Here is a 26790-nt window from a genome sequence, read left to right as displayed (position 1 = left end):
CACCCCAGGCCTTAAAGTGCTTGATGTGTAGGTTTACAACACCCAGAAAGAATATTTACAATTTTGAATTTAGCTTCAAAGTTAGGGTTAGTTCATGTCACTGTTGTATAATAGCTTTTGGAAAAAAACTTTAATCATCTCTTTGAGTTCAAGAATTTATAGTTTCCTTTTGTTTACTGTTTCAAATAGAATCTGTCTATAGAGTTTTAAGTAGATTTAGAAACTGCACCACCACCCCACATACACATGCAGACACCCCAGTATTCCAGTATTCCTTAATCTACATTCTCTACTTAGGCTCTTTACCTGTCTACTCTGCCTCATTTCAGCCTGTTCCTAGATTCACTGCCTGCCCTCCAGGCCCTCATCATCTTAATTTTTTGTAGTAGCTCTGCCTTTCAGTATCCTTTTATAAATCAAGGATTACCTGAAATGTAATTACTCTAGAGCAGAAGCTCTGATTCCACACTGACTGCTTTAGGTCAAATATTCACATTTCACAACTGGTACCTTGGACAAATTACTTAACCTCTCTATCCCAATTTCTTCATCTATAAAATGAAGAAAATCATAGTAACTACCTCATAGGGTTGCTGTGAGGATGTAATAAGCTAATATGGTTTTTAATTCATAGGGTGGCTCAATGGTAAAGAATCTACCTACAGTGGAGGAGACTTGAGTGTGATCCCTGGGTCAGGAAAATCCCCTGAAGGAAATGGCAGCACACTCCAGTATGCTTGCGTGGGAAATTCCATGGACAGAGGAGCCTGGTGGGCTACAGTCTGTGGGATTGCAAAGAATCAGACACAACTGAGTGACTAAATAACAACAACAAATTGTGCATAATATAAAAACATACAAAACAAAGATAAATGAAAGTTGTGAAAAAATGACATGTGACTGGAAAGATGAGGTTGGGGTATATTGGGTGTGTGCGTGTTCAGTTGTGTCTGACTCTCTGTGTCCGTGGACTGTAGCACTCTAGGCTCCTCTGTCCATAGAATTCTCCTGGCAAGAATACTGACAGGGATTGCCATTTCTTCCTCCAGATGGAGTGTATTATACTCAAATATATAGTGGTGGGATATAGACTAAGTTTTGAGCTTCATGATGGTCATTGAAAAGAAGGAAACCTATCACTTGCTGAGGAAAAACATAGCTTCCTTGGATGTATTTAGTGAGTGAAATGTAAATTGTGATAACAGGTATACATTCAGAAACATACAAAGAAGCCCTAGGGTTCAGTTCATCAGACTTTGTTAAGCCTAACCTGCTTCTCATTTTTTCTCAAAGAGGGCTCAGTTCAGTTCAGTCACTCAGTCATGTCCGACTCTTTGCGACTCCATGGACTGCAGCACGCCATGCTACTCTGTCCATCACCAACTCCCGGAGCTTACTCAGACTCATGTCCATTGAGTCAGTGATGCCATCCAACCATCTCATCCTCCCGGAGCTTATTCAAACTCATGTCTGTTGAGTTAGTGATGCCATCCAACCATCTCATCCTCCCGGAGCTTACTCAAACTCATGTCCATTGAGTCAGTGATGCCATCCAACCATCTCATCCTCTGTCATCCCCTTCTCCTCCTGTCTTCGGTCTTCCCCAACATCAGGGTCCCAGCAACAGACTCTTCCAGTGAGTCTGTTTTTCACATCATGTGGCCAAAGTATTGGAGTTTCAGCTTCAGCTTCAGTTCTTCCAATGGATATTCAGGACTGATATCCTTTAGGATGGACTAGTTTGATCTCCTTGCAGTCCAAGGGTCTCTGAAGAGTCTTCTCCAACACCACAGTTCAAGAGCATCAATTCTTCAGTGGTCCAACTCTCACATCCATACATGACTACTGAAAAAACCATAGCTTTGACTAGATGGACCTTTGTTGGCTCAACCACCATTTTTATGGAACTGTTCCGTACATTGCAGAATGCTTATTATACTTGGCCTTTGAGCACTAAATGGCAATAGCGGATTGCATCTCTGCATGCCCCACCCCACCTCTTTGTTACAATCCAGTATGATCCTACTCATTTCCAAATAATCCCTTCAAGAGTGGTTCTTCGTGATGTTGGGAACCATTGGACCTTATTTGTCTTACTTTACGCAACCTATGCTTCATTTACTGCCTTTTTTTTTTTTTTTTTTTTAAACTTAGCTCATTCTTTTCAGGCCCTGTCTTGCTGGAGCTATTCCATCTCTTGACATACTTTTGTTTCCACCTGGTAGGCTCTTGAATAAGAGTTTCAAAATTCAGTTCCAAGTTTTCCAGATTCCCTTTTTCTGGAGTCTTCTCTGATTTTCCCAGAAAAATTTTGACACTTCTTCCTCTGAGGACCTATACACATAGAAAGTGCTAGGATATTGTAGGTGCTGAATGAATGAATGAAAATCTTGTAGCAATAAGAAGCCATGTTAATCTAGTCTTTTAATTAAGACTTTGCAAGATGAAAATGTCCAACTGCCTTTTATTTTTTTTGAAAAAGTAATGACACTTGGTAATATATTTTAAAAACACATTGCTCTGTCATGAATTAAGACTCTAGACCAGTGCTGAGTCTGGAACCTCTGAAACAGTGTTGATCTTTTTGTACCCTCTTATTTCTTGAATATCTTTGGCCAAGGTCATAAGCTTTTAGTTCCTGGTTCTGGTCTAATTAGCATATGTGCTGATGAGTTAGTGCTACAAGTCCCACCATCCAAAGGCAGCAAAAGAATTTGAACTGGTGGGTCAGTTCAAATCATCATTGGAGGAATAATTTCTCTCACATGTATGCAGAGAAGTCTTGTTTTATGTAAAAACATGATAATCTTATAAAAGTAATGACACCAGTATCAGAAAGGTTAGATGTCATAAAAATCTATTGTTTGAATGGGAAAAGATCCAATTTATGAATAGGCTTAAAAGTTTAGTTGAAGAAAGGTGCTATTAAGAGGTAGATATATAAAATAAATTCATTGCAAAGTTTAAATTTTTTTAGTATTTTTACTTAGTATATACAGCGTGCTTAACTCTCATAAGGTTATGTGTGTGTGTGTTTGTATTTGTGTGTGTTAGTTGCTTAGTCGTGTCTGACTCTTTGCAACCTCATAGACTGTAGCTCCACCTGGCTCCTCTGTCCATGGGATTCTCCAGGCAAGAACAGTGGAGTGGGTTGCCATTTCCTTCTCCAAAAGGAACTGTAGAAAGAAAGTGAAGTCGCTCAGTCGTGTCTGACTCTTTGTGACCCCATGGACCCCAGCCTACCAGGCTCCCCCATCCATGGAATTTTCCAGGCAAGAGTGCTGGAATGGGTTGCCATTTCCTTCTACTATAAGAAATGAAATTATAAGTCACAAGTCCTCAGCTGTTTAAACATTGCTGTGTCATCTCTGGTGGAAGAGATGGCTGTTGCTACACTGATTTTTGTTCCTTTGGAGGCAAACTTTTTTTTTTCTGTGTGCATTTTTGTTTTCCTATTTGTTCTTTAAATAAATTCCATAGAATACCTCTAGGCAAAGGTTTCTTTCCAGCATTTTTCTCAAACATATGAATCCACTCAATTTATGGGAGTAAATCTTTTTAATCTTTCTTTTACTCAGCTCAGGAAAAAATTTTCAGTTGTATGTTTGCTTATGATTTCAGTTAAGAAATGCCAGTTATTTGTAGGTTGGATCTATGTTCTTTGTCTTTCCTAGCAATCAATATGCATTGTTTTCTTCTTGGTCCTTTTTCTTCTGTGTTTAGAGATCACCTCATGTGTATATGTTAAAATGTTAATGAGATTTTTTTCCCTCAGCTTCTGTATTTCTTTTTTTTGCCTTTTGTGTAGAATTTTGTATCCTATTATATGTTTGAATTCCCTTCCAGTTTTTTCTTCTTCAGTTTCCTTTTTAATCTTAGCTGTTGTTTTCCCTCTCATTTCTTGCTTTTCAAAAACTTTTTTTTATTTGCCCTTTTCCTTTTTCAATTGGAGAAGAAACTGGCAACCCACTCCGGTACTCTTGCCTGGAGAATCTCATGGACAGAGAAGCCTGGTAGGCTACATTCCGTGGGTCACAAAGTGTCGGACACGACTGAGCGATTTCACTCACTCAGTCACTCACTGTTTCAATTGGGAAAGTAAAGGGATAATTTCTGAGTTTTTCCTCCTGTTTCCTAATGTAAGCCCTTGATAGGAGCAAGCTTTCGTCTTTATGGCAGTGCTCCTTTTTCTTATGGTGCGCAAGCTTCAGCTTGACCCTATGCTGTTAGTAAGGTGTTTGGTTTTCTTAGGTTGACAGAAGAGGGACTTCTGTAGGGATGGTGTTGCTCATTCTTGTCAGACTGAGTAAGCTTCTTGCATCCCCTTCACTACATTTATTTGCCAGAGGACTCTTCTTCTCAGTATTAGGTTGGAGAGCATGTTGATAGATTCAACCCAATTTATGAAGGATAGATCTTTCTGTACTCAGGAGAGGCCTTTCCTATTGTTTCATCTTTCAGGCCTGTGTCTCTAATGAAGGGAATATTTTGGTGTAATTTGAAACGATGTATAATTTTTGAGTGTTTTGGGTGGGGGGGAGAGGAAGTGGTGTGATACCGGTTTTCTGAGGATTCGTTCTGTTCCCATAACCACCTGTTGCTGACTTTGTGTGCTGCTGCTGCTGCTGCTAAGTCTCTTCAGTCATGTCCAACTCTGTGCGACCCCATGGACTGCAGCCCCCAGGCTCCTCCGTCCATGGGATTTTCCAGGCAAGAGTACTGGAGTGGGGTGCCATTGCCTTCTCCTGACTGCATCAGTTCAGTTCAGTTCAGTCACTCAGTCGTGTCTCACTCTTTGTGACGCCATGAATCACAGCATACCAGGCCTCCCTGTCCATCACCAACTCCCGGAGCCTGACTTTGCATCAGTTCAGTTCAGTTCAGTTCAGTCGCTCAGTCGTGTCCGACTCTCCGTGACCCCATGAATCACAGCACGCCAGGCCTCCCTGTCCATCACCAACTCCCGGAGTACACTCACACTCATGTCCACAGAGTCCGCGATGTTCTCTACAGGCTTCACCTTCCATTTCTGGCCATGAACATTGTATCATTGAGAGATAATGGCCTTAAAACAGAGTTACCAATGGGTGTTGGAAGTCAATTGTGGCATTTGTCAGTTTCTGTGGTGTAAATATTCCTGTTGTGGTTAATTTCAAGCTGTCAACCTGATATCAACTAGCTCCCAGAACTCCTGAAAAGGTAACAGTTGACTCTCTGATACAGTCCAGCTCCCTCATACCACTGCATAAAGTTTCTCTGAAGGAAATGCTCCCTAGGTGCTTGGAATGTGAGGGAGGCTTGAGGAAAGAAAGCAGTCTCATGAATTCTGTCCTCAGCTCCACGCTGTGGGGGCACTGAGGCTCTTTTTTTGTCTGAAGGAAATATAGAATTGAGAAGAGCTAGATGCCTTCTTGAGGTCTTCCCTGTAGCTCAAATGGTAAAGAGTTTGCCTGCAATACAGGAGACCAGGGTTCGATCCCTGGGTTGGGAAGATCCTCTGGAGAAGAGAATGGCAATCCACTCCAGTATTCTTGCCTGGAGAATCCCCTGGACAGAGGAGACTGGTGGGCTACAATCCGTGGGGTCACAAAGAGTCTGACAGGACTGAGCAACTAACACTAGATGCCTTCTTACCCTCTTCCTAACTGGACCTTTTGATGCAGAGGCCATAGCAAGCATCAGCTACCAATAAAGCTATCCCAAGTCCCTCAATTCCAGTTTAGGTACAGTGTGTTATCCCATTTAAACTTTGATTTGGGATGTGTGTTTCAGTGGGAAGGAAAAGAGGGAGTGCTGAGCTTGCTGGTCAACTGCTGTCAAGCCTGAACTAGCTTCCTGTCTTTTTCTGCTTCTTGTGCTTTTTATTGGGCCTCCCTGGTGGCTCAGATGGTAAAGAATCCACCTGCAGTGCAGGAGACCTGGGTTCGATCCCTGGATTGGGAAGATCCCCTGGTGGAGGGCATGGCAACCCACTCCAGTATTCTTGCCTGGAGAACCCCCATGGACAGAGGAGCCTGGCGGGCTGCAGTCTATGGGGCCACAAAGAGTCGGACACAACTGATCGACTAAGTACACAACACAATGCTATTTATTGGATTACTGGGATCATGCCTGCTGTGCCTCGCGCAGGTTGCCACATGCCTTGAAATCCAGGGCCATTAATATCCCTATTAAAACAGTCTGTCTTTTGTCTTGTTGTTCTAGCATGAATCCTCAAAAGTATCCCTAGTGCTAATTACAAATGCTTATTTTGGGGCCTTCTGAATTGGGTGATGTTTCTTGTCTGGGCCTAGAATTCTACATTTAAATTTATACCCTGGGTGCTTCTTTACTCTGAAAAATTTGAGGGCCACTACCCAAGGACCCTGCTAGGTAAATGATTAATTTAAATTAATTCCAGCAAAATTCACATAAAGATAATAGGTTGAGTTCACTTCCCTAATTGCATGCATTTTTAAGGAAAGTCTAAATCTCCAGTTAAAATGTAGAATTGCTGCAGGGAGGGACAAGGACAGAGGAATTTGCTTACTTTTATTAGTTACAAGTGATCTTTAATGTTTCAAAGTATGCATAGGATGTTCTGTGATAATCACATTTTTGTAAATGATCTGAAGTTCTGGGGAAATTTATTTTCTTAAAATGTTTTAGTCTTATTATGACTCTGATACACGCTGATTTATAGGTTCATTAAAAGAAATATCTCTGACCCAAAAAACAAAACCCAAAATCTCTAAAACAAAGAATCCGTTACCCACACGTTAGATTAAAAAATCTCATTAAAATATGTGGGGAGTAGTGAAAAGAATTGTTTTTAAAATTAAAAAGAATTATTTGAACAATGTTTGTATACACAGTGTTAGAATTCATTGGGGTTACTTTTCTGAAAAGATAATATTTAATAGCAGTTCTTTGAATGACTCATTGGAAAAGACCCTGATGCTGGGAAAGATTGAAGGCAGGAGGAGAAGGGGTCGACAGAGGATAAGATGTTTGGATGGCATCACCGATTTGATGGACATGAGTTTGAGTAAGCTCTGGGAGTTGGTGATGGACAGGGAGGCCTGGCGTGCTGCAAGTCCATGGGGTTGCAAAGAGTTGGACACAGCTGAGTGACTGAACTGAACTGAACTGAATAGCAGCAGAATAAGCTTCTTCACACTGTCTAGTTTAGGGCTACCACATAGTTTAGAAAGACTGCTTTCACTTGGTGAGGAAAAAAATTTTTCTACCTTCCCAATCTTTAGCCTCTGTTTGAGCACTTAAAATAAGGTTTTGATTGTTTGAGTTCAAAACAAGCAGCTGTTCAGCAAGAGTGAAACTCAAGCAAAATAGATGTACTAACAACTTACACTTTGACACAGAAGAGTTTTGACTTATTTCTAACTTTTCCTTGTAGTAAGAGATGAGAGTTTCATTGTTTAAAGTAGATGAGAATTGGAATTTGTCTTTGACTGATAGTTCATCTGTACTCTGTTTTTACCTCTGGTCTGAAGATAGCTTAAGTCTGGAAACAGGCAGTTCACATGTCTCAGGTTTTCCATGTGCAAAATAAGGATTATTCTTGCCATTATTGCTTAATAAGTTGCAGTTGTGGTTATTCCTATTTTTGACCATAATTCCAACCTTCTTATAGTTCTAAGATTCTAATTTCTGTCCCTACTAGACTGTGAACTTGGTAAAGGACCAATGTGTTACAATTTGAGAAGTACATATAAAAATGTTGATTGTACTTTATTTTCATTTTTAATGAGTTGAAATATTCTTACTTGAGCAAAGAGGTAATAATTACTCAGTGATATTTCATTATACCATATTATGATGATTTGAATTAAGATGGATATCATTTTAATATAGTATAGTTCCTAATTTTATAATCAAGCCATAAGTGTTTTTTTTTTATTATATGTGACATCCTTGAGCAAAACCTAGTCCTTAGATAAGTTTTAAATGTATTCAACCAAAAATTAATTAGTGCTTTGATGTTCTGTCATCTTGCTAGTGGCACAGTGCTGTTAATTAGATAAACTATGGTTATTGAGTGAAATTTTATGTTTTGACTAACATTTTGAATAGTTCAGTAAACCTCAAGTAACTGGAGGGCTTAGGGAATGGAATGTTTTTACTTAGTTCAATTTTGTTATTAAGTAAGAGTTTGTTTGGAATTTATAAAATGTTCCAAAATGTTTTAGTATTCTTTATGAATTAAGTTCAGTTTTTCTTTGATTTAGTATCTCTTAGTATATGTCACGGAGAGGACAACGGCACCCCACTCCAGTACTCTTGCCTGGAAAATCCCATGGATGGAGGAGCCTGGTAGGCTGAAATCCACGGGGTCGCGGAGTTGGACACGACTGAGCGACTTCACTTTCCCTTTTCACTTTCATGCATTGGAGAAGGAAATGGCAACCCACTCCAGTGTTCTTGCCTGGAGAATCCCAGGGACTGGGGAGCCTGGTGGGCTGCCGTCTACGGGGTCGCACAGAGTCGGACACGACTGAAGCGACTCAGCAGCAGCAGCAGTATGTGTCATGGTCATCATACAGTTGGAAAAATTATTTCTGTAACTGCTTTGTTTTAGTCTTCCTATTCTCATTCTGTATCCTCTCCCTGTGTGATCAGATGTGTTCTGTTGTTTATGAAATGTTGATTGAGAATTAATATTCCTAGCTCAGATTTGTCTTTCCTCCTGAGTTCCAGACTCAAAATGCCTGCTAGATCTCTTTGCTTGGGTACTGCACAGACATTTCAAACTCAAACTCAGGGGTGCTACATTACCCATCTCACTTCCCAAACCTGCTTTTCCTCCAGGGATCTGTTTCAGTCCGTCAGGTATGTGTGTGCTCAGCTGCTCAGTTATGTCTGACTCTATGCAACTCCACAGACTATAGCCCACCAGGCTTCTCTGTCCACGGAGTTTTTCAGGCAAGAATACTGGAGTGGGTTGCTATTTCATTGTCCAGGGATCTTCCTAACCCAGGAATTGAACCTGCGTCTCCTGCATTGGCAGGCGGATTCTTTACCACTGTGCCACCTAGGCAGAGACTACCACTTAAGGCAAAGAGCTAAGACTGTTTCTTGAACCTTTTCTCCCACCAATTGCTTACATACCAAGACCAGCCAAGTGTTGGAATGCGTATATTACACTATCAAAATGTCTTTTGAATCTGTCCCTCTCCCACCCTACTGCCAGTCTTTGTTCAATACTATTGTGTCTCTCCTGAATCATTTTAAGAACCTTCTAACTGATCTCTGGGAAGGATTGGGGGCGGGAGGAGACGGGGATGACAGAGAATGAGATGGCTGGATGGCATCACCGAACCGATGGACATGAGTTTGAGTGAACTCTGGGAGTTGGTGATGGACTGGGAGGCCTGGCGTGCTGTGATTCATGGGGTCGTGAAGAGTCGGTCACGACTGAGCGACTGAACTGAACTGAACTGATTTCTGTCCAGTCAGATTAGATCTGTATTCTCCTTTGGAAGCCAGAATGCTAATCTGATCAGTTTACTCCCACTTTCAAAACCTTTTGAGCTCTCAGGCTACAAGGCCCTCTTCATCAGCTGTGGTTTTCTCAGTACCCTTCCTCTACCTCTAATTCAGTTAAACAAGAGTTTTTCAATTGCCAGAACTTCTTGGGTTTTTGCACATTCTGTTTCCTTTACCTCCTCCTTTTGCTAAGTTAACTTCTGTTCTTCCTTTTACAGACTTCTTAGATGTCACTTTCTCAATTTGTATGTGCACTGAAACAGCTTGTTAACCAGGATTTTGCGTGTAAACTGGAGATCTCACTTATATCCTCGAAACATTTGACTGCCTTCATCAAAGCCCCTGCAGCTTATCGACTCTGCTGTGCTTATATTCCTGTACTTGGTGCTTTCTCGTCCCAAACCTGTTCTCCCACTGTTCCCCTGTTCCCCTCAGATTTTCCATTGTGACCTCAGGATGTGCACACATCCACAGTTAAAAAACAAATCAACAAACAAAAAGCCTAAACCCTTCATCCATTATTTCCTTTATTACAGTCTGTGGAGTAAGGTGTTAAAAAATGTTACCAAGAAAAGGAATTTTGTGGTCCAAAGAGCTGGGAAACCCTGAGTTATTAGTTTCCTCACACAGTGTGCATTGTGAATCTCCAGGGTGGGAGTGGCACGCGGATATAGTGTTTCTACACATATCTTACGTGATGTTAACATCTGTGCAGGTTAGTGCTTCCACCAAGTCGTTTTCAAGGAAACCTGACTTATAAACAACAACAAAAAAACCAAAAACCCTCTTGGAAAGGAGGCTGCTTTTTCTTCCACCGTACAAGGCTCAGGGTATTGAGATTGCTGGTAACCTCCACTTCTGCAGAGCCAGTTTTAGGTTACTTCTTCAGCATCATGGAAATAGTCCTGCTACTTTGAGGCTCATGAAATTCAGCTCTACCAGATACGACAGGGTAGTCTTTTTTTTCTCAAATGCTGTCTGTAATCTCTGGTAGTGGCTGCCTTGAGCGCTATCTTGAGAAGGAATTCAAGGCTGTGTTCTTGCTATCGTAAACAAAGGTATTGGTTTATTAGTGATTATTCTTGGTGGTCTTGGCGTTGTATACCACACTTACCACCTCTGTGTTACTTACCACCTCTGTGCTCTACTGTCTAATACCATTTGCCTGTTGTCATTTCTAAATCTCTTAGTTGAACTTCCATATTTTTAAAAGAGCTCTCTGTTCCTGATAGCTCTCATAATAATCCTAAGTGACTTAAGTGTCTGTGTAGAAGACAGCAAGCATTATGTCTTATAGTTTTTTAAACTTCCTGAGCTCCAGTGACCTTCATTTCCGAGCTACTTTATATATTTAACTTCCATGGCCGCAGCTGAGACCTTCTCAAGTCTTCAGTCTCACAGTCTTCCCATTCTTTCATTTCCCTCCTTTGACTGCAGTTGTCCTTCACCGTCTTTCATATGTAATATTTCTAGAAACTGCCATATTTGCTCAGACCCTTCTCAGCATCTTTTCTTTTTTTATGTAATCTGGACCTTTGAGCTGTTGTTCTCAGTAGCATATTCTGTTCCTTCTTTTACCCTTATCCTTCACTGACTCAACCAGCAAAACTCAGCTTTATGTGTAGTCAGTGCAGCCCTCTCTGCTGGTTCTGACAAGGGGAGCTGAGCTGAGCCCTGCTGAAGGCAACGACAATGCCTCATAGAATGCTGTACTACAAATTCAGGCTCCCAGCCTGTGCTGGGCCTTCCCTTGTGTCTGCTCACCTTTACATGCTGTCCTCTCATCTTCTTCACTAGCAATTCCTAGCCTACACTTGCTTCCTCAAACACCTCACTGTCCTCTACCCCTATATCTGAAAATCTTGTGACCATCAGACTTTCTTCCTTAATAGTCACTCTCAAATGCCTTTCCTCCAGTTGCAAGGGGCGTTGTGTTACTCATATCCATCCTCCGGTACTGATGACTGTATCTCCTCCCAGCCCCTTTCAGATATTGCTTCATCAGTCCCTTTCTCTATTTGGTATTTTCAACTTTTCCTTCTCTCCAACACCCTTTGCTCAGCTTAAACATATATTCTTATCTCCTTTCTTAGGAAAAACAATATCCTCCCTTAAGTCTATGCACTGCTTCGGTTACCATTTGTATCTACTTTCCAATCAAAGTTTTTGAAAAGTAGTCTACAAATTTTTTGCTTATTTCTGCACGTGTAGTTTTCTCCTTAGCACATCACAGCCTGCTTTCTCTCCCATTGCTGGAACTGCTCACTAAGGCATCAACGACTGCTTCATTTTCAAGCTCCATATGTGTTTTCAGCCCTTTCCTTAATGGGTCTCTCTTTTCTTCTGACAGTGTTGGTTCTTTGTTAGTTATTCTCTGCTCCCCTGAAACCTTTATCCCCTGGCTCTGTGGCATTGCTCTTGCTGGGATCTCCTAATGCCTCATTCCTTATTCTCTAGCTTTTGTGTTTGTTCTTCTACCTCTGTAGGTCCCTTAAGTGCTGCTGCTCTGAAGGTTTCTTTCTCAACCCACTGCTCTTTTCACTTTGCACAGAGGTTCCTAACTTTTTTTTAAGACTCCTCAAGCAATCTGTTGAAAATTCTAGAATCTTTCCTTTTCAAAATGTAGGTAGGAGTATACATACAAAATTTAGTGTAAGATTTCATAATCTACCAGAAGCTGTATTAGGAATCTGTCACACGCATTCCAGCTTGCACTATTTACTCTCATGGTTTCATTTGTCTCTTTTAAACAAATGAATTCCAGATCCTTTAAGTTCATCTTGGTCTCTCTCCATAATAAGATACGTGTTCTTTCTGCAGGGCTTCCCCCATGGTGGCTCAGTGGTAGAGAATCCGCCTGCAGTGCAGGAGATACGGAGATGCAGGTTCGATCCCTGGGTCGGGGAGATCCCCTGGAGGAGGGACTGGCAACCCACTCCAGTAATCTTGCCTGGAAAGTCCCATAGACAGAGGAGCCTGGTGGGCCACAGTCTTAACAGGGTCACAAGAGAGTCAGACACGACTCAGCAACTAAAACAACAATTCTTTCTGCTCCCTTTCATTGCCTGGGTTTAGCTCCTCAGGACCATTGATAGACCACTGTAACAGCTTCTAACTCTCCTCCCTGCCCTCAAGCTGTGCCCTTAAATACATATTCCATGGAACGTGAAAGTGAAAGTTGCTCAGTTGTGTCCGATTTTTTGAGACCCCATGGACTGTAGAGTCCATGGAATTCTCTAGGCCAGAATACTGGAGTGGGTAGCCTTTCTCTTCTCCAGGGGATCTTCCCAACCCAGGGATCGATTCCAGGTCTCCCACATTGCAGGCAAATTCTTTACCAGCTGAGCCACAAGGGAAGCCCAACCACCGATAATTTACTGTTCTGACTTTTCAGCTCCAACTTCTGATTCTCTGTTCCCTATGGAAATGGTTCAAACTCTGGCATGGCACACAAGCCTCCTGTCAGGAAGTTCATTACTATTCTGTCTAGTATCTTTGAGGCCCTTCCCGTCCATTTCTGCTCCATTAGTGAATGCAGACAGATTTAACTTGCATAGGATTTGATTATCTCTATCTTCCCTTACTCTCTGCCTATCTCTTTAAAACAAAATATTTATGTTTGTTTATTTGGTTGTGCTGGGTCTTAGTTGTGACTTGCAGGATCTTTTTTCAGTTGCAACATGTAGGATCTAGTTTCCTGACCAGGAATCAAACCCAGGCCCCTTGCATTGGGAGTGCAGAGGCTTAGCCACTGGACCACCAGGGAAGTCCCTTTTCGTATATTTACCTTATCATGTTGGTGGCATCAAACTTGAAGTTCTTTACACCCTAACTTACCTTGGTTCACACCATCCTCCCTGCATGGACCACTGTTCCAATCCCTGGGATTCACTCACTGACAGTTACCCTGCAAAAACTCCTACATACCTTACAGATTCAACTCCACTCCCACCCCACACTTTCCCAGACCTTCCCCTCTTTGTTAGGGACTTTTCTTATGCCTACCATAATCTGTGCATTGCTCCACTGTATACTTTACTTGAAGTCATTTTTTCCACTGCTATCAGAATTGAGAGGTGAGCTCTTAATTGAAAAAGTTGATTAAAGCTAGAATTAGAAAAATTATACTTATGTACTTAAAACATTTTATTTCAACTTAAAATATATAAATATATTCATTTGGGTTGAAAAGAAAGAACGTAAGCCACTTGTGCAACAGTCTGAGTGCAGAATCCTTGGTTTGTATGATTTTTTTCCCCTCAGCCAATAGTATATATTTTCATATAAAGACTTGCCTTTATAGTCTTTCCAAGTCTTTATAAAGTCTACATCATAGAAATAACAGTTTTGTTTTTTTTACTTACATTTTACTGATTTGGTTTGTGTTGCATTAAAGTATGTATTTATAATATATGAATGTGGTTTGTGAACTTTACACTCAACTGATAGGAGCAAAGATACTTCATAATAAGCATGCTGTAGTCAGTGTTTTATAGAAGGAGTAGATGAATTGCCAATATCCGCTGGATCATGGACAAAGCAAGAGAGTTCCAGAAAAACATCTGTTTCTGCTTTAATGACTATGCCAAAGCCTTTGACTGTGAGGATCACAATAAACTGTGGAAAATTCTGAAAGAGATGGGAATACCAGACCACCTGACCTGCCTCTTGAGAAACCTGTATGCAGGTCAGGAAGCAACAGTTAGAACTGGACATGGAACAATAGACTGGTTCCAAATAGGAAAAGGAGTATGTCAAGGCTGTATATTGTCACCCTGCTTATTTAACTTATATGCAGAGTACATCATGAGAAATGCTGGACTGGAAGAAGCACAAGCTGGAATCAAGATTGCCAGGAGAAATATCAATAACCTCAGCTATGCAGATGACACCACCTTTATGGCAGAAAGTGAAGAGGAACTAAAGAGCCTCTTGATGAAAGTGAAAGAAGAGAGTGAAAAAGTTGGCTTAAAGCTCAACATTCAGAAAACTAAGATTATGGCATCTGGTCCCATCACTTCATGGGAAATAGATGGGGAAACAGTGGAAACAGTGTCAGACTTTATTTTTGGGGGCTCCAAAATCACTGCAGATGCTGATTTCAGCCATGAAATTAAAAGACGCTTACTCCTTGGAAGGAAAGTTATGACCAACCTAGATAGCATATTAAAAAGCAGAGACATTACTTTGCCAACTAAGGTCAGTCTAGTCAAGGCTATGGTTTTTCCAGTGGTCATGTGTGGATGTGAGAGTTGGACTGTGAAGAAGGCTGATCGCCGAAGAATTGATGCTTTTGAACTGTGGTGTTGGAGAAGACTCTTGAGAGTCCCTTGGACTGCAAGGAGATCCAACCAGTCCATTCTAAAGGAGATCATTCCTGGGTGTTCATTGGAAGGACTTATGCTAAAGCTGAAACTCCAATACTTTGACCACCTCATGCGACGAGTTGACTCACTGGAAAAGACTCTGATGCTGGGAGGGATTGGGGGCAGGAGAAGGGGACGACAGAGAATGAGATGGCTGGATGACATCACCGACTCAATGGACATGAGTTTGAGTGAACTCCGGGAGTTGGTGATGGACAGGAAGGCCTGGTGTGCTGTGATTCATGGGGTTGCAAAGAGTCGGACACAACTGAGCGACTGAACTGAACTGAACTGAACTGAGACATTGTGTCTTTAAATCTGGCAAGTTGAGTGGTGCTTGGTTAAGAAAGTTTCTACTGTAATTATTGTTACTGGTTATCTCCTTCATTGCAAGATAAGTTCTTACAGGGCAAGGATTATATATTTTTTCATTTTGTGTATCTAACCTTTTTTGTCTATGCATGGTGCCTACTACTTAGTAGAAATTCGATATGTATTTATTGGATGAACGAACAAATTCTTATGTAGGTCATAGTAAATTTGAATAATCAGAAACAACACTGTACTGTGAATCAGCTAGTATAGATAGATCTTTGGCCCTGGAGTCGAACTGGGGTTTGAAGTTTTCTTCATTTGTATCTTTGAGTTTTCCTCACTTATATTCTTGGGATTCCCTGGTGGCTCAGTGGTAAAGAATCCTCCTGCCAATGCAGGAGATGCAGGTTCAATCCGTGGTTCTGGAAGATCCCCTGGAGAAGGAAATGGCAACCCACTCCAGTATTCTTGCCTGGGAAATATCATGGACAGTGTACCCTGGTGGGTGACAATCTGTGGGGTTGCAAAAAGTTGGATATGACTGACCGACTAAACAACTACATTCTTGAACAAATTACTTTCCCTTTTTATTTTGAGGAATGAGGATAGCAACAGCCATTGGGTTGTGTGAAGATTAAGTGGGAATGTGAAGTGTCCAGCATAAGTACCTAACATAGTAAGCAGTTCAGTTCAGTCGCTCAGTCGTGTCCGACTCTCTGCGACCCCATGAATCACAGCACGCCAGGCCTCCCTGTCCATCACCAACTCCCGGAGTTCACTCAAACTCATGTCCACAGAGTTGGTGATGCCATCCAACCATCTCATTCTCTGTCGTCCCCTTCTCCTCCTGCCCCCAACCTTTCCCAGCATCAGAGTCTTTTCCAGTGAGTCACCTCGTCGCATGAGGTGGCCAAAGTATTGGAGTTTCAGCTTCAGCATCAGTCCTTCCAATGAACACCCAGGATTGATCTCCTTTAGAATGGACTGGTTGGATCTCCTTGCGGTACAAGGGACCAAGTGCTAATTGTCTGATGATGCTTATCACTAACGAAGAAACTGTGGGCATTCACTTGGTCCAACTTTTCTCATTAAGAGACTTGAACTATATAATCTGTGAGTTTCGTTTCAGATGCTCTAAAGTTTTCTTTCTATAAATAGGATTTCATGTTTTGGACAGATTTATGTAACAAATATATGGATAATCCTAGATTTGTCACATTTGCTGACTCAATAAAGTAGATAATTAATTAGGTGATCATAACCTTACACCTTGTGAAACAGTTACTTTAGGCTTTGGAAGATCGTTTGTTAGTGAGTTGAACTCAAATAAAGTGGGAAGAATGGCCCAGCTCCACTAATCACTGTCATGCTGTTTATATAAGAGCTAAGGTAGGAGATAGAGAAGGAAGTCTGAGCAGGTTGTTTGGAAGCATTAATTTAGAAGGGAGATAATATAAACACTTGAAACTAAATTTATGGACAAACTAGACTTTTTTAACCATAGATATGTATTTGTTACAACTCAAAAACTAGGTTTTGAGTTTTCATGTTGATCACATTTTCTTCCTGATTAAAAGATGGGGTTAGGGAGAGAAAGATGGAAACAAAACACTTTTTTTTTTGGAATGGCTCTGGGGTTATTTTCTAATGTACATGCCAAATTTTGGTTTGTTTAAAGAAATACATGAATTAGCAGAATTCCTTTCAGTATTCATTCCACAGCTGATGTTAATACTTAGTTTTTATATTTCAGTTCTCATTTAGTATGGAAGAAGATGAGTTCTTTGGAGAAAAAACATTCCAGCATTATTGTGCAGAATTCATTAAACATTCACAGAAGATAGGTGATGGTTGGGAATGGAGAGCTTCAAAGGTAAGAATTTTATTTTCTATTTCGATGGAGGTTTTTATTTTTCCCCACTTAAAACCTCAGTAATTGAAAGTAATATATGAAAGCTAGTTTGATTTAGTAAAAGACTTAAATTGAAGAATGTTTTAAAACAGATGTTCGTTTTATTACTTTAGCTATATATACTCATTATAATTAGGCTAATGAAGTATTATCTAGAAAAGTCCTTAGGTGACCTGCTTTAATTTAATAGATAAGAGTGCTTAGCATATTAATTATCTAAATGTAAACAGATGCTTCTGTGGTGCTTCAAACCATTTGTTTATACTATTAATTTTCTTAGGAAACTACTTTTGTCCAGAGAGTGAAAAGATAATCCAGACATCAAACCATGGTCAAATAATTGTGATTACAAATTCTGAATTATGGAGGACTGTTCGGTTCAGTTCAGTCGTTCAGTTGTGTCCAACTCTTTGCAACCCCATGAACTGTAGCACGCCAGGCTTTCCTGTCCATCACCAACTCCCGGAGCTTACTCAAACTCATGTCCATCAAGTCAGTGATGCTGTACAACCATCTCATTTTCTGTCGTCCCCTTCTCCTCCCTCTTCAGTCTTTCCCAGCATCAGTGAGTCAGTTCTTTGCATCAGGTGGCCAACGTATTGGAGTTTCAGCTTTAGCATCAGTCCTTCCAATGAATATTCAGGACTGATTTCCTTTAGGATTGACTGGTTTGATCTCCTTGCAGTCCAAGAGACTCTCAAGAGTCTTCTCCAACACTACAGTTCAAAAGCATCAGTTCTTTAGTGCTCAATTTTCTTTATAGTCCAACTCTCACATCCATACATGAGCAATGGAAAAACAATAGCTTTGGAGGACTGTATCTTTGGGAATTTCTTAATAATATAAACACATTCCAAAACATTCTTTCTTTTGGTTCTATTCAGTAATATTAATATTAACGTAAAAAATCCATATACTCATTTATTTCCACACTCTTGAGAGTCCCTTATACCGCAAGGAGATCCAACCAGTCCATTCTAAGGGAGATCGATCCTGGGTGTTCACTGGAAGGACTGATGCTAAAGCTGAAACTGCAATACTTTGGCCACCTCATGCGACGAGTTGACTCACTGGAAAAGACTCTGATGCTGGGAAAGGTTGGGGGCGGGAGGAGAAGGGGACGACTGAGAATGAAATGGCTGGATGGTATCACCGACTCTGTGGACATGAGTTTGAGTGAACTCAGGGAGTTGGTGATGGATAGGGAGGCCTGGCGTGCTGTGATTCATGGGGTCGCGGAGAGTCGGACACGACTGAGCGACTGAACTGAACTGAACTGAACTGATTTAGTAAGATTCTCTGCCTAAAACTCTTTAAGAGGTCTTTGAAATTCCTTTTTTAGAGAATAAGTTTTTTCTATTTGATGTTCTATCTGATTTGTGAAAACGTGGTGAAATCTTGTGTGTCCGTTGATTAACTCTGTTTGCTATATGAAATCTGAGAAAAGTGAACATTTTTGAGCTGATTCTTATGATTCAGAACTAGAGGCCAGGGAAATGCAGGTTTTGATCAGGTTCAGATTGTCACTGGGGAGAGAAGCCATGATTTCCTCTTGGGTCTTATGTCAGCTAAGCTTTGGCAGGGGGTTTGTGTCAGGGTTCAAAAGTGTAGAGTCAATTTCTTGTGGTAGATTCCAGCCCTACTCTCTAAGTTAATGATGGGACAGTTCATAAACCCTTAAGGTGTCTCTTGGTCTAGGATAATATGATCTTAATAGTACCTTTTATTATTTTTGGTGCTGAGTATTTTATAATTTTGCTTTCTGTTATGTTTGAATTTCTAATCTTATTTCTTCTATGATTATTGTCAACATATATTAGGATCTACTAATTTTTATATATTACTTTTGTAACCATTCATCTTACTAAATTCTCTTAATTTTCATAATTTTTCAGTAATTTCTGTTGTGTATTCTAAGTAGAATGAGGCTATCTACAAATGAGGAGTTTTTTCTTGCCTTCTTGTAATATTTCTATTATTTTTATGAATTGAGTAGAAAACTGTCAATAGTAATAACAGATCTCTTTGTCTTCTTCCTGATTTTAATGTTAATGCTTCTGATATATAATGGTTAAAATGTTGGTTGTTTATTCATTGGATGAGAATAGGTTTCTGACCCTTTTTGTCCTGTAATAATTTGTGTGATTATACTTTGGGAACCTTCCCTTTTCACCAGGTTAAAAAAAAAAGAAAAGAATTTCTTCTTTTGTCTTAAGCTGGAGGCTGAATAATAGATTCCTGTACCATTTCAGGGACCTAGTAGAGTGGGGGAGGGGAAGGTTAGAGAGGAAGTTGGGTGTGTGTGTGTATATGTGTATTTGTTTGTGTGTGTTGGGGGGCTTTGGGGAAGATCTCCAGGGGAGGAATTATATGTCAGAAGTTTCTTCACTGAATTTTTTGAAAGTAGTGCTATAAGAGTCGGTTTCCAGGATTTGTTTTTATTCTTGGCCTTGCCTCTACTTCAAGAATGGGTATGGCTAAGTCTAGTTTCTTGTTTGCTGCCACTTCCTGCTGAGTTAGAAAAGCTGCCTACCCTTTGGAGTGAGAATTATGCCTCTAATTAAGGACTATTTTCTTTAATGTGGGCATGAGCCTATAGATAATATAAAAAAAAAAAACATTCATCAGAGAAAATCTTTACAGCCTTAGGGTAAGGATTGCAAACTCAAGAGTCTGTGAAGACCTGGTGGGGTAGTGTAACTGGGTCAAGCTGCTAGGGACAAGACAATGTGGACTCGGAGTCGGGGCCTATGGCTGACCAGAGTACTTGGCCTGAGGACAGGTTAGAAACATGGGCCCAGGAGTTTACCAAATCTTCCAAGAATAGTAAAAAGATTCAGGGTAATATCTAAATTTTTAAGTGCTGGCAACTAATTTAAAAAGATACTTTTCAAAGACAGTGAGGACTGAACCCACATGCCACGGCTCTGTGTGTCCAGTGGATGACTTCTGGGATTGGGTGTCTGCCTGGTGTTGACTGGTTTCTCACCTTGCCTCAATGCATGCTGTTGATCTGAATTAGGATAAAGGACTCCAGGCAAAATGATTCTTCTCTACTGTATTTTAGAATGTTAGTATTTTTGCTACTTAATTTCTGCAGTCCTATACCTTATTTAAGAAGGAAATTGTGAATCAGTTACTTCGTTATCTCCTTTAAACCTTCCATCCTTATTACATCTCAGGCTTTGTGGAACTGTTTGGAAACAAACGTTTACTTCAAAAAAAAAAAACTTTTACTTCTTAGGCTCCAGAAATTAATTTTTGTATTAAAAGTAGTTGTATTGGTATATAATTGACAAACAATGAACTGCACATATTTAAAGTGTATAATTTGATAAGTTTTGATGTATGTACAGACCTTGAAGCTTCACCACAATCATGAGTGAGTGTATCTATCATCCCCAAAAGGTTTCTTATATGACTTTTTAGTGCCTCTCTCTGCCCCTTCTTGCCCCTCATTTTTAAAAAGAACTTTGTTTATCCCTATATAAAGAGATTTCTTTAAAGAGTATGTACACTGTCACTCATATTTTCAGGTTTGTTCGTAAACCACTTTGGTACCACCCATTTTATCTTTTAATATTTAGAGAATTGATGTAATTCAACATTTTAGGTAAGGAAAAATATCATTATTTCTGCAGAGTTCATGAGAAAAGCAGTGTGAAAGAAACATATAAATAATTTAAAATTTTAAAAGAAAGAAATTTCTTAAAATAGTCAAAATGTCCTAGTTTTTAATATCTGAAGGTATGCAGATTAAGGAGAATGCTTCTAAATCAGTATTTTTTTGGTGGGGCTTAATTCTATTGGCATCTGGTCAGGACTGTTCTTGTTTTCCTATTCCTAACATCTCCAAATTCCTCAGGAGGTTGGTACACTCTTCCTAAGAGCCATTGTTTAATGTGATGGTGTATCAGATATTAGAGACAGTGGTTAAGATCATCGGCTTCAGAGTTAGATAGACCTGAGTACAAATCTTTGCTCTACCATTATTTCCTTTACCATAGTCCTCTACTAGCTGGATTTTAGACAATTTGCTGAATGTAGCCAAATTTCATTTTCTTTACCTATAAAATAGGAATAACAAGAATACCTAACATGGTTGTTGTGTGGATTAAATGATATTTGCATTCTAAAACTTTCTGGCATGTGGACAGTTATTGTATGATTATCATTTTTAGGTGGTTGATTGAAAATTTCAGTGTCATTTGTTAGATAAATAATGCTATGAATGAAATTGTAGTTAGGTTTTCAGAAAACTTTATGAAAGTCTAATGGAAAAACAGTGGAAACAGTGTCAGACTTTGTTTTTTTGGGCTCCAAAATCACTGCAGATGCTGATTGCAGCCATGAAATTAAAAGACGCTTGCTCCTTGGAAGGAAAGTTATGACCAACCTTGATAGTATATTAAAAATCAGAGACATTACTTTGCCAACCAAGGTCCGTCTAGTCAAGGCAATGGTTTTTCCCGTGGTCATGTATGGATGTGAGAGTTGGACTGTGAAGAAGGCTGATCGCCGAAGAATCGATGCTTTTGAACTGTGGTGTTGGAGAAGACTCTTGAGAGTCTCTTATACTTCAAGGAGATCCAACCAGTCCATTCTAAAGGAGATCAATCCTGGATGTTCATTGGAGGGACTGATGCTAAAGCTGAAACTGCAATACTTTGGCCACCTCGTGCGACGAGTTGACTCACTGGAAAAGACTCTGATGCTGGGAAAGGTTGGGGGCGGGAGGAGAAGGGGACGACGGAGAATGAGATGGCTGGATGGCATCACCGACTCTGTGGACATGAGTTTGAGTGTACTCCGGGAGTTGGTGATGGACAGGGAGGCCTGGCGTGCTGTGATTCATGGGGTCGCGGAGAGTCGGACACGACTGAGCGACTGAACTGAACTGAACTGAACTGATACTGGATTGGTCTGAATGAAATTCTAGTTAGGTTTTCAGAAAACTACATGAAAACTATATACTGTAGTATTGATATATTGGGGCTTTCCTGGTAGCTCAGCTGGTAAAGAATCCCCCTGCAATGCAGGAGACCCTGGTTCGATTCCTGGGTCAGGAAGATCACCTGGAGAAGGAATAGGCTACCCATTCAGTATTCTTGGGCTTCCCTAGTGGCTCAGATGGTAAATAATCCGCCTGAAGTGCAGGAGACTGGGTTGGATCCCTGGGTTGGGAAGATTCCCCTGGAGGAGGGCATGACAACCCACTCAAGTATTCTTGCCTGGAGAATTCCCATGGACAGAGGAGCCGGGAGGGCTACAGTTCATGGGGTTGCAAAGAGTTGGATGCAATTAAGCACAGCACAGCGCACTGATATATTATTCTGAATTTTCTACAATAAGAAAGGGGAGCAGAAGATGGTAAATGCAATGATTGCAATTGTTTGAAACCCATTAAAGGGTTACCTTGTTTTATTGCACTTTGTAGATATTGCATGTTTTACAAATTGAAGGTTTGTGGCAACCCTGTGTCGAGCAAGTCTATAAGTGCCATTTTTTTCAACAGCCTTTGCTCACTTCATGTCTCTATGTCACATTTCAATAATCTTCACAGTATTTCACATTTTTTCATTATTATTATATTTGTTATGGTGATCTGTGATCAGTGAGCTTTGATTTAGTATTGTGATTATTTTGGAGTGTCACGAACCCTGCCCATTAACAGTGAACTTAATAAATGTGTGTGTCCTAACTGCTCCACTGACTGACCATTGCCCTATCTCTGTCCCTCTCCTCAGGCCTCTCTATTCCCTGAGACATTGCAATATTGAAATTAGACCAATTAACAATGTTACAATGGCCTCTAAGTGTTCAAGTGAAAGTAAGCATTGCCTCACTTTAAATCAGAAACTGGAAATGATTAAGCTTAGTGAAGAAGACATATAAAAAGCTGAGACAAGTCAAAATTTAGGCCTCTTGCACCAAACAGTTAGCCCAGTTATAGATGCAAAGGAGAAGCTCCTGAAGGAAATCAAATGTGCTACTCCAGTGAAGACATGAACAATAAGAAAGTGAAACTGCTTTTCTCTAAGGAGAAAGCTTTAGTGGTTGGGAAGATCAAACTAGCCACAACTTCCCATAAGCTGAAACCTAATCCAGAGCAAGGCTCTAACTCTTCAATTCTTTGCAGGCCAAGAAAGGTGAGGAAGTTGCAGAGGAAAAGTTTGAAGCCTAACAGAGTTTCACTCATGAGGTTTCAGGAAAGAAACTATTTCCATAACATAAAAGTGCAAGGTGAAACAGCAAATGCTGATGTAGATGCTGTAGCAGGTTATCTAGAAGATCTAGCTAAGGTCATTAATGAAGGTGACTACACTAAACAACAAATTTTCAGTGTGGACAAAACAGTCTTCTATTGAAAGAAGATGCCATCCAGGACTTGATAGCTAGAGAGGAGAAGTCAATGCCTGGCTTCAAAGCTTCAGAGAACAGACCGACCGACCGAATCTTTCATTAGTGGCTATTGCAGCTGATGACTTTAAGTTGAAGCCAATGTTCATTTATTATTCTGCAAATCTTAGGGTCCTTTCAGTTCAGTTCAGTCGCTCAGTTGTGTCCGACTCTTTGCGACCCCATGAATCACAGCATGCCAGGCCTCCCTGTCCATCACCAACTCCTGGAGTTCACTCAAACTCATGTCCATCGAGTCGGTGATGCCATCCAGCCATCTCATTCTCTGTCGTCCCCTTCTCCTCCCGCCCCCAATCCTTCCCAGCATCAGAGAAGGACTGATGCTAAAGCTGAAACTCCAATAGGGTCCTTTGCTGCTGCTGCTGCTGCTGCTAAGTCACTTCAGTCATGTCCGACTCTGTGTGACCCCATAGACGGAAGCCCTTTAGGTTATACTAAATCTACTCTACCCGTTTTCTATAACTGGAGCAAAAAATCCTGGATGACAGCACATCTGTTTATAGCATCTCTATATATTAAGCCCACTGTTGAGACATACCATTCAGAAAAATAGATTCATTCAACATAGTACTGCTCCTTGACTACATACCTAGTTACCCAAGAGCTCTGAGGGAGATGTATAAGATTAAAATTGTTTTTATGCTTACTAATACAACATCCATTCTGTGGCCCATGGATCAAGGAGTTTTTTCAACTTTCAAGTCTCATTTTGTAAGAAATACATTTCATAAGACTGTAATAGTGACTCCTCTGGTGAATCTGGTCAAAGGCAGTTGAAAGCCTTCTGGAAAGGATTTACCATTCTAGATGCCATGAAGAACATTTGTGATTCATTGGAAGAAATCATTATGTCAACATTAACAGGACTTTAGAAGAAGTTCATTCCAGCCCTCTTGGATGACTTTGAGGGGTTTAAGAGTTCAGTAGAGGAAGTTACTGCGGATATGGTAGAAATAGCAAGAGAACTGGAGTTAGAAGTGGAGCCTGAAGATGTGACTCACTTGCTGGAGTCTCATCATAAAACTTGAAAAGATGAGGAGTTGCTTCTTATGGATGAGCAAAGAAAGTGGTTTCTTGAGATAGAATTTACTTGTGGTGAAGATTCTGTGAAGAACTGACAACAAAATATTTAGAATATTGTATAAACTTAGTTGATAAAGCAGTAGCAGGGTTTGTGAAGACAGACTCCAATTTATTTATTTATTTTTTTGGCCACACTGTGAAGCTTGTAGGATTCTGCACTTGGGTCATGAACATGAAAGCATGGAGTCATATCACTGGACCACCAGGGAATGAGTAAAATGCTATCAAGCAGCATTGCATGCTACTGAGAAATCATTGGTGAAAGAGTCAACTGATGTGGTAGACTTCACTGTTGTCTTATTTTAAGAAACTGCCACAGCCATCCCAACCTTCAGCAACCACCACCATCATGAGTCAGCAGCCATCAACATAAAGGCAAGACACTCCGTCAGCAAAATGATTATGACTTGCTGAAGGCTTAGATGATGGTTCGCATTTTTTAGCAATAAAGCATTTTTTGTTTATATATTGTGTTTTTATACTTAATGCTATTGCTCACTTAATAGTCTACAGTATAGTATAAACATAACTTTTATATACACTGGGAGACCAAAAAAAATTTTGTTTGACTCACTGTATTGTGATATTTGCTTTATTGTGTTAGTCTGGAACCCAGCCGTCAATATCTCCAAAGTATTTCTGTATATATTTTAAAAACCCATGAGCTCATAATGTTAGAGAAGGAAGGGAGATAGAGAGTGGGCAAGAGAGAAAGAGGGACAAACAGGCAGACAGAGAGGAGCAGAACAGACTCCAAACCTAACTCGTTGGACACCATTGGGAGTATCTAGGGTATCAACTCCTTGGTCTGAAAATTGTTGGTTAAAGGAAAAGAAATAAGCATTTATCCTGCATGTACTATATGAACTATATTTCATGGTAACTAAATAGCCTAATTTGAAAAGTGAAAGTTTTCTGCCCCCCACCCCCCCCCGCCCCCGCCTAGAATTCCAATAAACATAAAACAGGCAATTGTTGTTCAATTGTTATATCACGTCCAACTCTTTGTGACCCCAGGGACTGCAGTATGCCAGGCTTCCCTGTCTTTTACTAGCTCCTTGAGTTTGCTCAGATTCATGTCCAATGAGTCAGTGATGCTATCTAATCATCTCATCCTATGTCACCCACTTCTTTTGCCTTCAATCTTTCCCGCATCAGGGTCTTTTCCAATCAGTCTGCTCTTCACATCAGGTGGCCAAAGTATTAGAGCTTCAGCTCCACCATCAGTCCTTCCAATGAATATTCAGGGTTGATTTCCTTTAGGATTGATTGGTTTCACCTCCTTGCAGTCTGAAGGACTCTCAGGAGTCTTCCCCAGCACCATGATTCTAAAGCATCAATTCTTCAGCACTCAGCCTTCTTTATTTTCCAACTCTCACATCCATACATGACTACTGGAAAAACTTTAGTTTTGACTAGAGGACCTTTGTGGGCAAAATGATGTCTCTGCTTTTTAATATGCTCTCTAGCTTTTTGTCATAGCTTTCCTTCCAAGGAGAAAGCGTCTTTTAATTTCATGGCTGCAGTCACCATCCACAGTGATTTTGCAGCCAAGAGAAGAAACTCTGTCACTGCTTCCACTTTTCTCACTTCTGTTGGCCATGAAGTGATGGGGCCAGATGCCATGATCTTAGTTTTTTGAATGTTGAGTTTTAAGCCAGCCTTTTCACTCTCCTCTTTCACTTTCATCAAGAGGCTTGTTAGTTCTTCTTCACTTTGTGCCATTAGGGTGGTATCTGCATATCTAAGGTTGTTGATATTTCTCCCAGCAACCTTGATTCCAGCTTATGATTCATCCAGCCTGGCATTTCACATGATGTACTCTGCATATAAGTTAAATAAGCAGGATGACAATATACAGCCTTGTCATACTTCTTTCCCAATTTTAGAGTCATGTGTAGTTCTAACTGTTAACTTCTTTGACCCGAATACAGGTTTCTCAGGAGACAGGCAAGGCGGTCTGGTACTCCCATCTTTTTAAGAATTTTCCACAGTTTATTGTGATCCACACAGTCAAAGACTTTAGCATAGTCTATGAGGCAGAAGTAGTTGTTTTTCTGAAATTTCCTTGTTTTCTGTTTGATCCAACAAATGTTGGCAACTTGATATCTGGTTCCTCTGTCTTTTCTAAATCCAGCTTGAACATCTGGAAGTTCTTGGTTCATGTACTGTTGAAGGCTAGCTTGAAGGAGTTTGAGCATAACCTTA

At 40.4% G+C, this 26790-nt stretch overlaps 1 protein-coding gene across 6 annotated transcripts in view; it reads left to right on the top strand.

The window, feature by feature from the left end:
• Positions 1-26790, top strand: part of ATG10 (autophagy related 10) — a 276660-nt gene that overhangs the window by 2338 nt on the left and 247532 nt on the right. For 3 of the 6 annotated variants that reach the window (XM_088838497.1, XM_055428713.2, XM_055428715.2), the window contains exon 2: positions 16921-17040. In XM_088838497.1, the coding sequence (XP_088694623.1) occupies positions 16933-17040 (108 nt within the window). In that variant the 5' untranslated portion in view covers positions 16921-16932. Of the gene's footprint in view, positions 1-8221; positions 8314-16920; positions 17041-26790 lie in introns of those variants that run through there. The other 3 variants (XM_088838495.1, XM_088838496.1, XM_055428712.2) reach the window with 3 other exon arrangements.

The sequence above is a fragment of the Moschus berezovskii genome, chromosome 8 (genome assembly GCF_049115385.1).
Source record: "Moschus berezovskii isolate FMDL1 chromosome 8, NW_MosBer_1.0, whole genome shotgun sequence".
In the NCBI taxonomy this organism is placed as follows: domain Eukaryota; kingdom Metazoa; phylum Chordata; class Mammalia; order Artiodactyla; family Moschidae; genus Moschus; species Moschus berezovskii.
The sequence above is the reverse complement of the archived record's forward strand: the minus strand, read 5'-3'. Positions and strand labels throughout refer to the sequence as shown.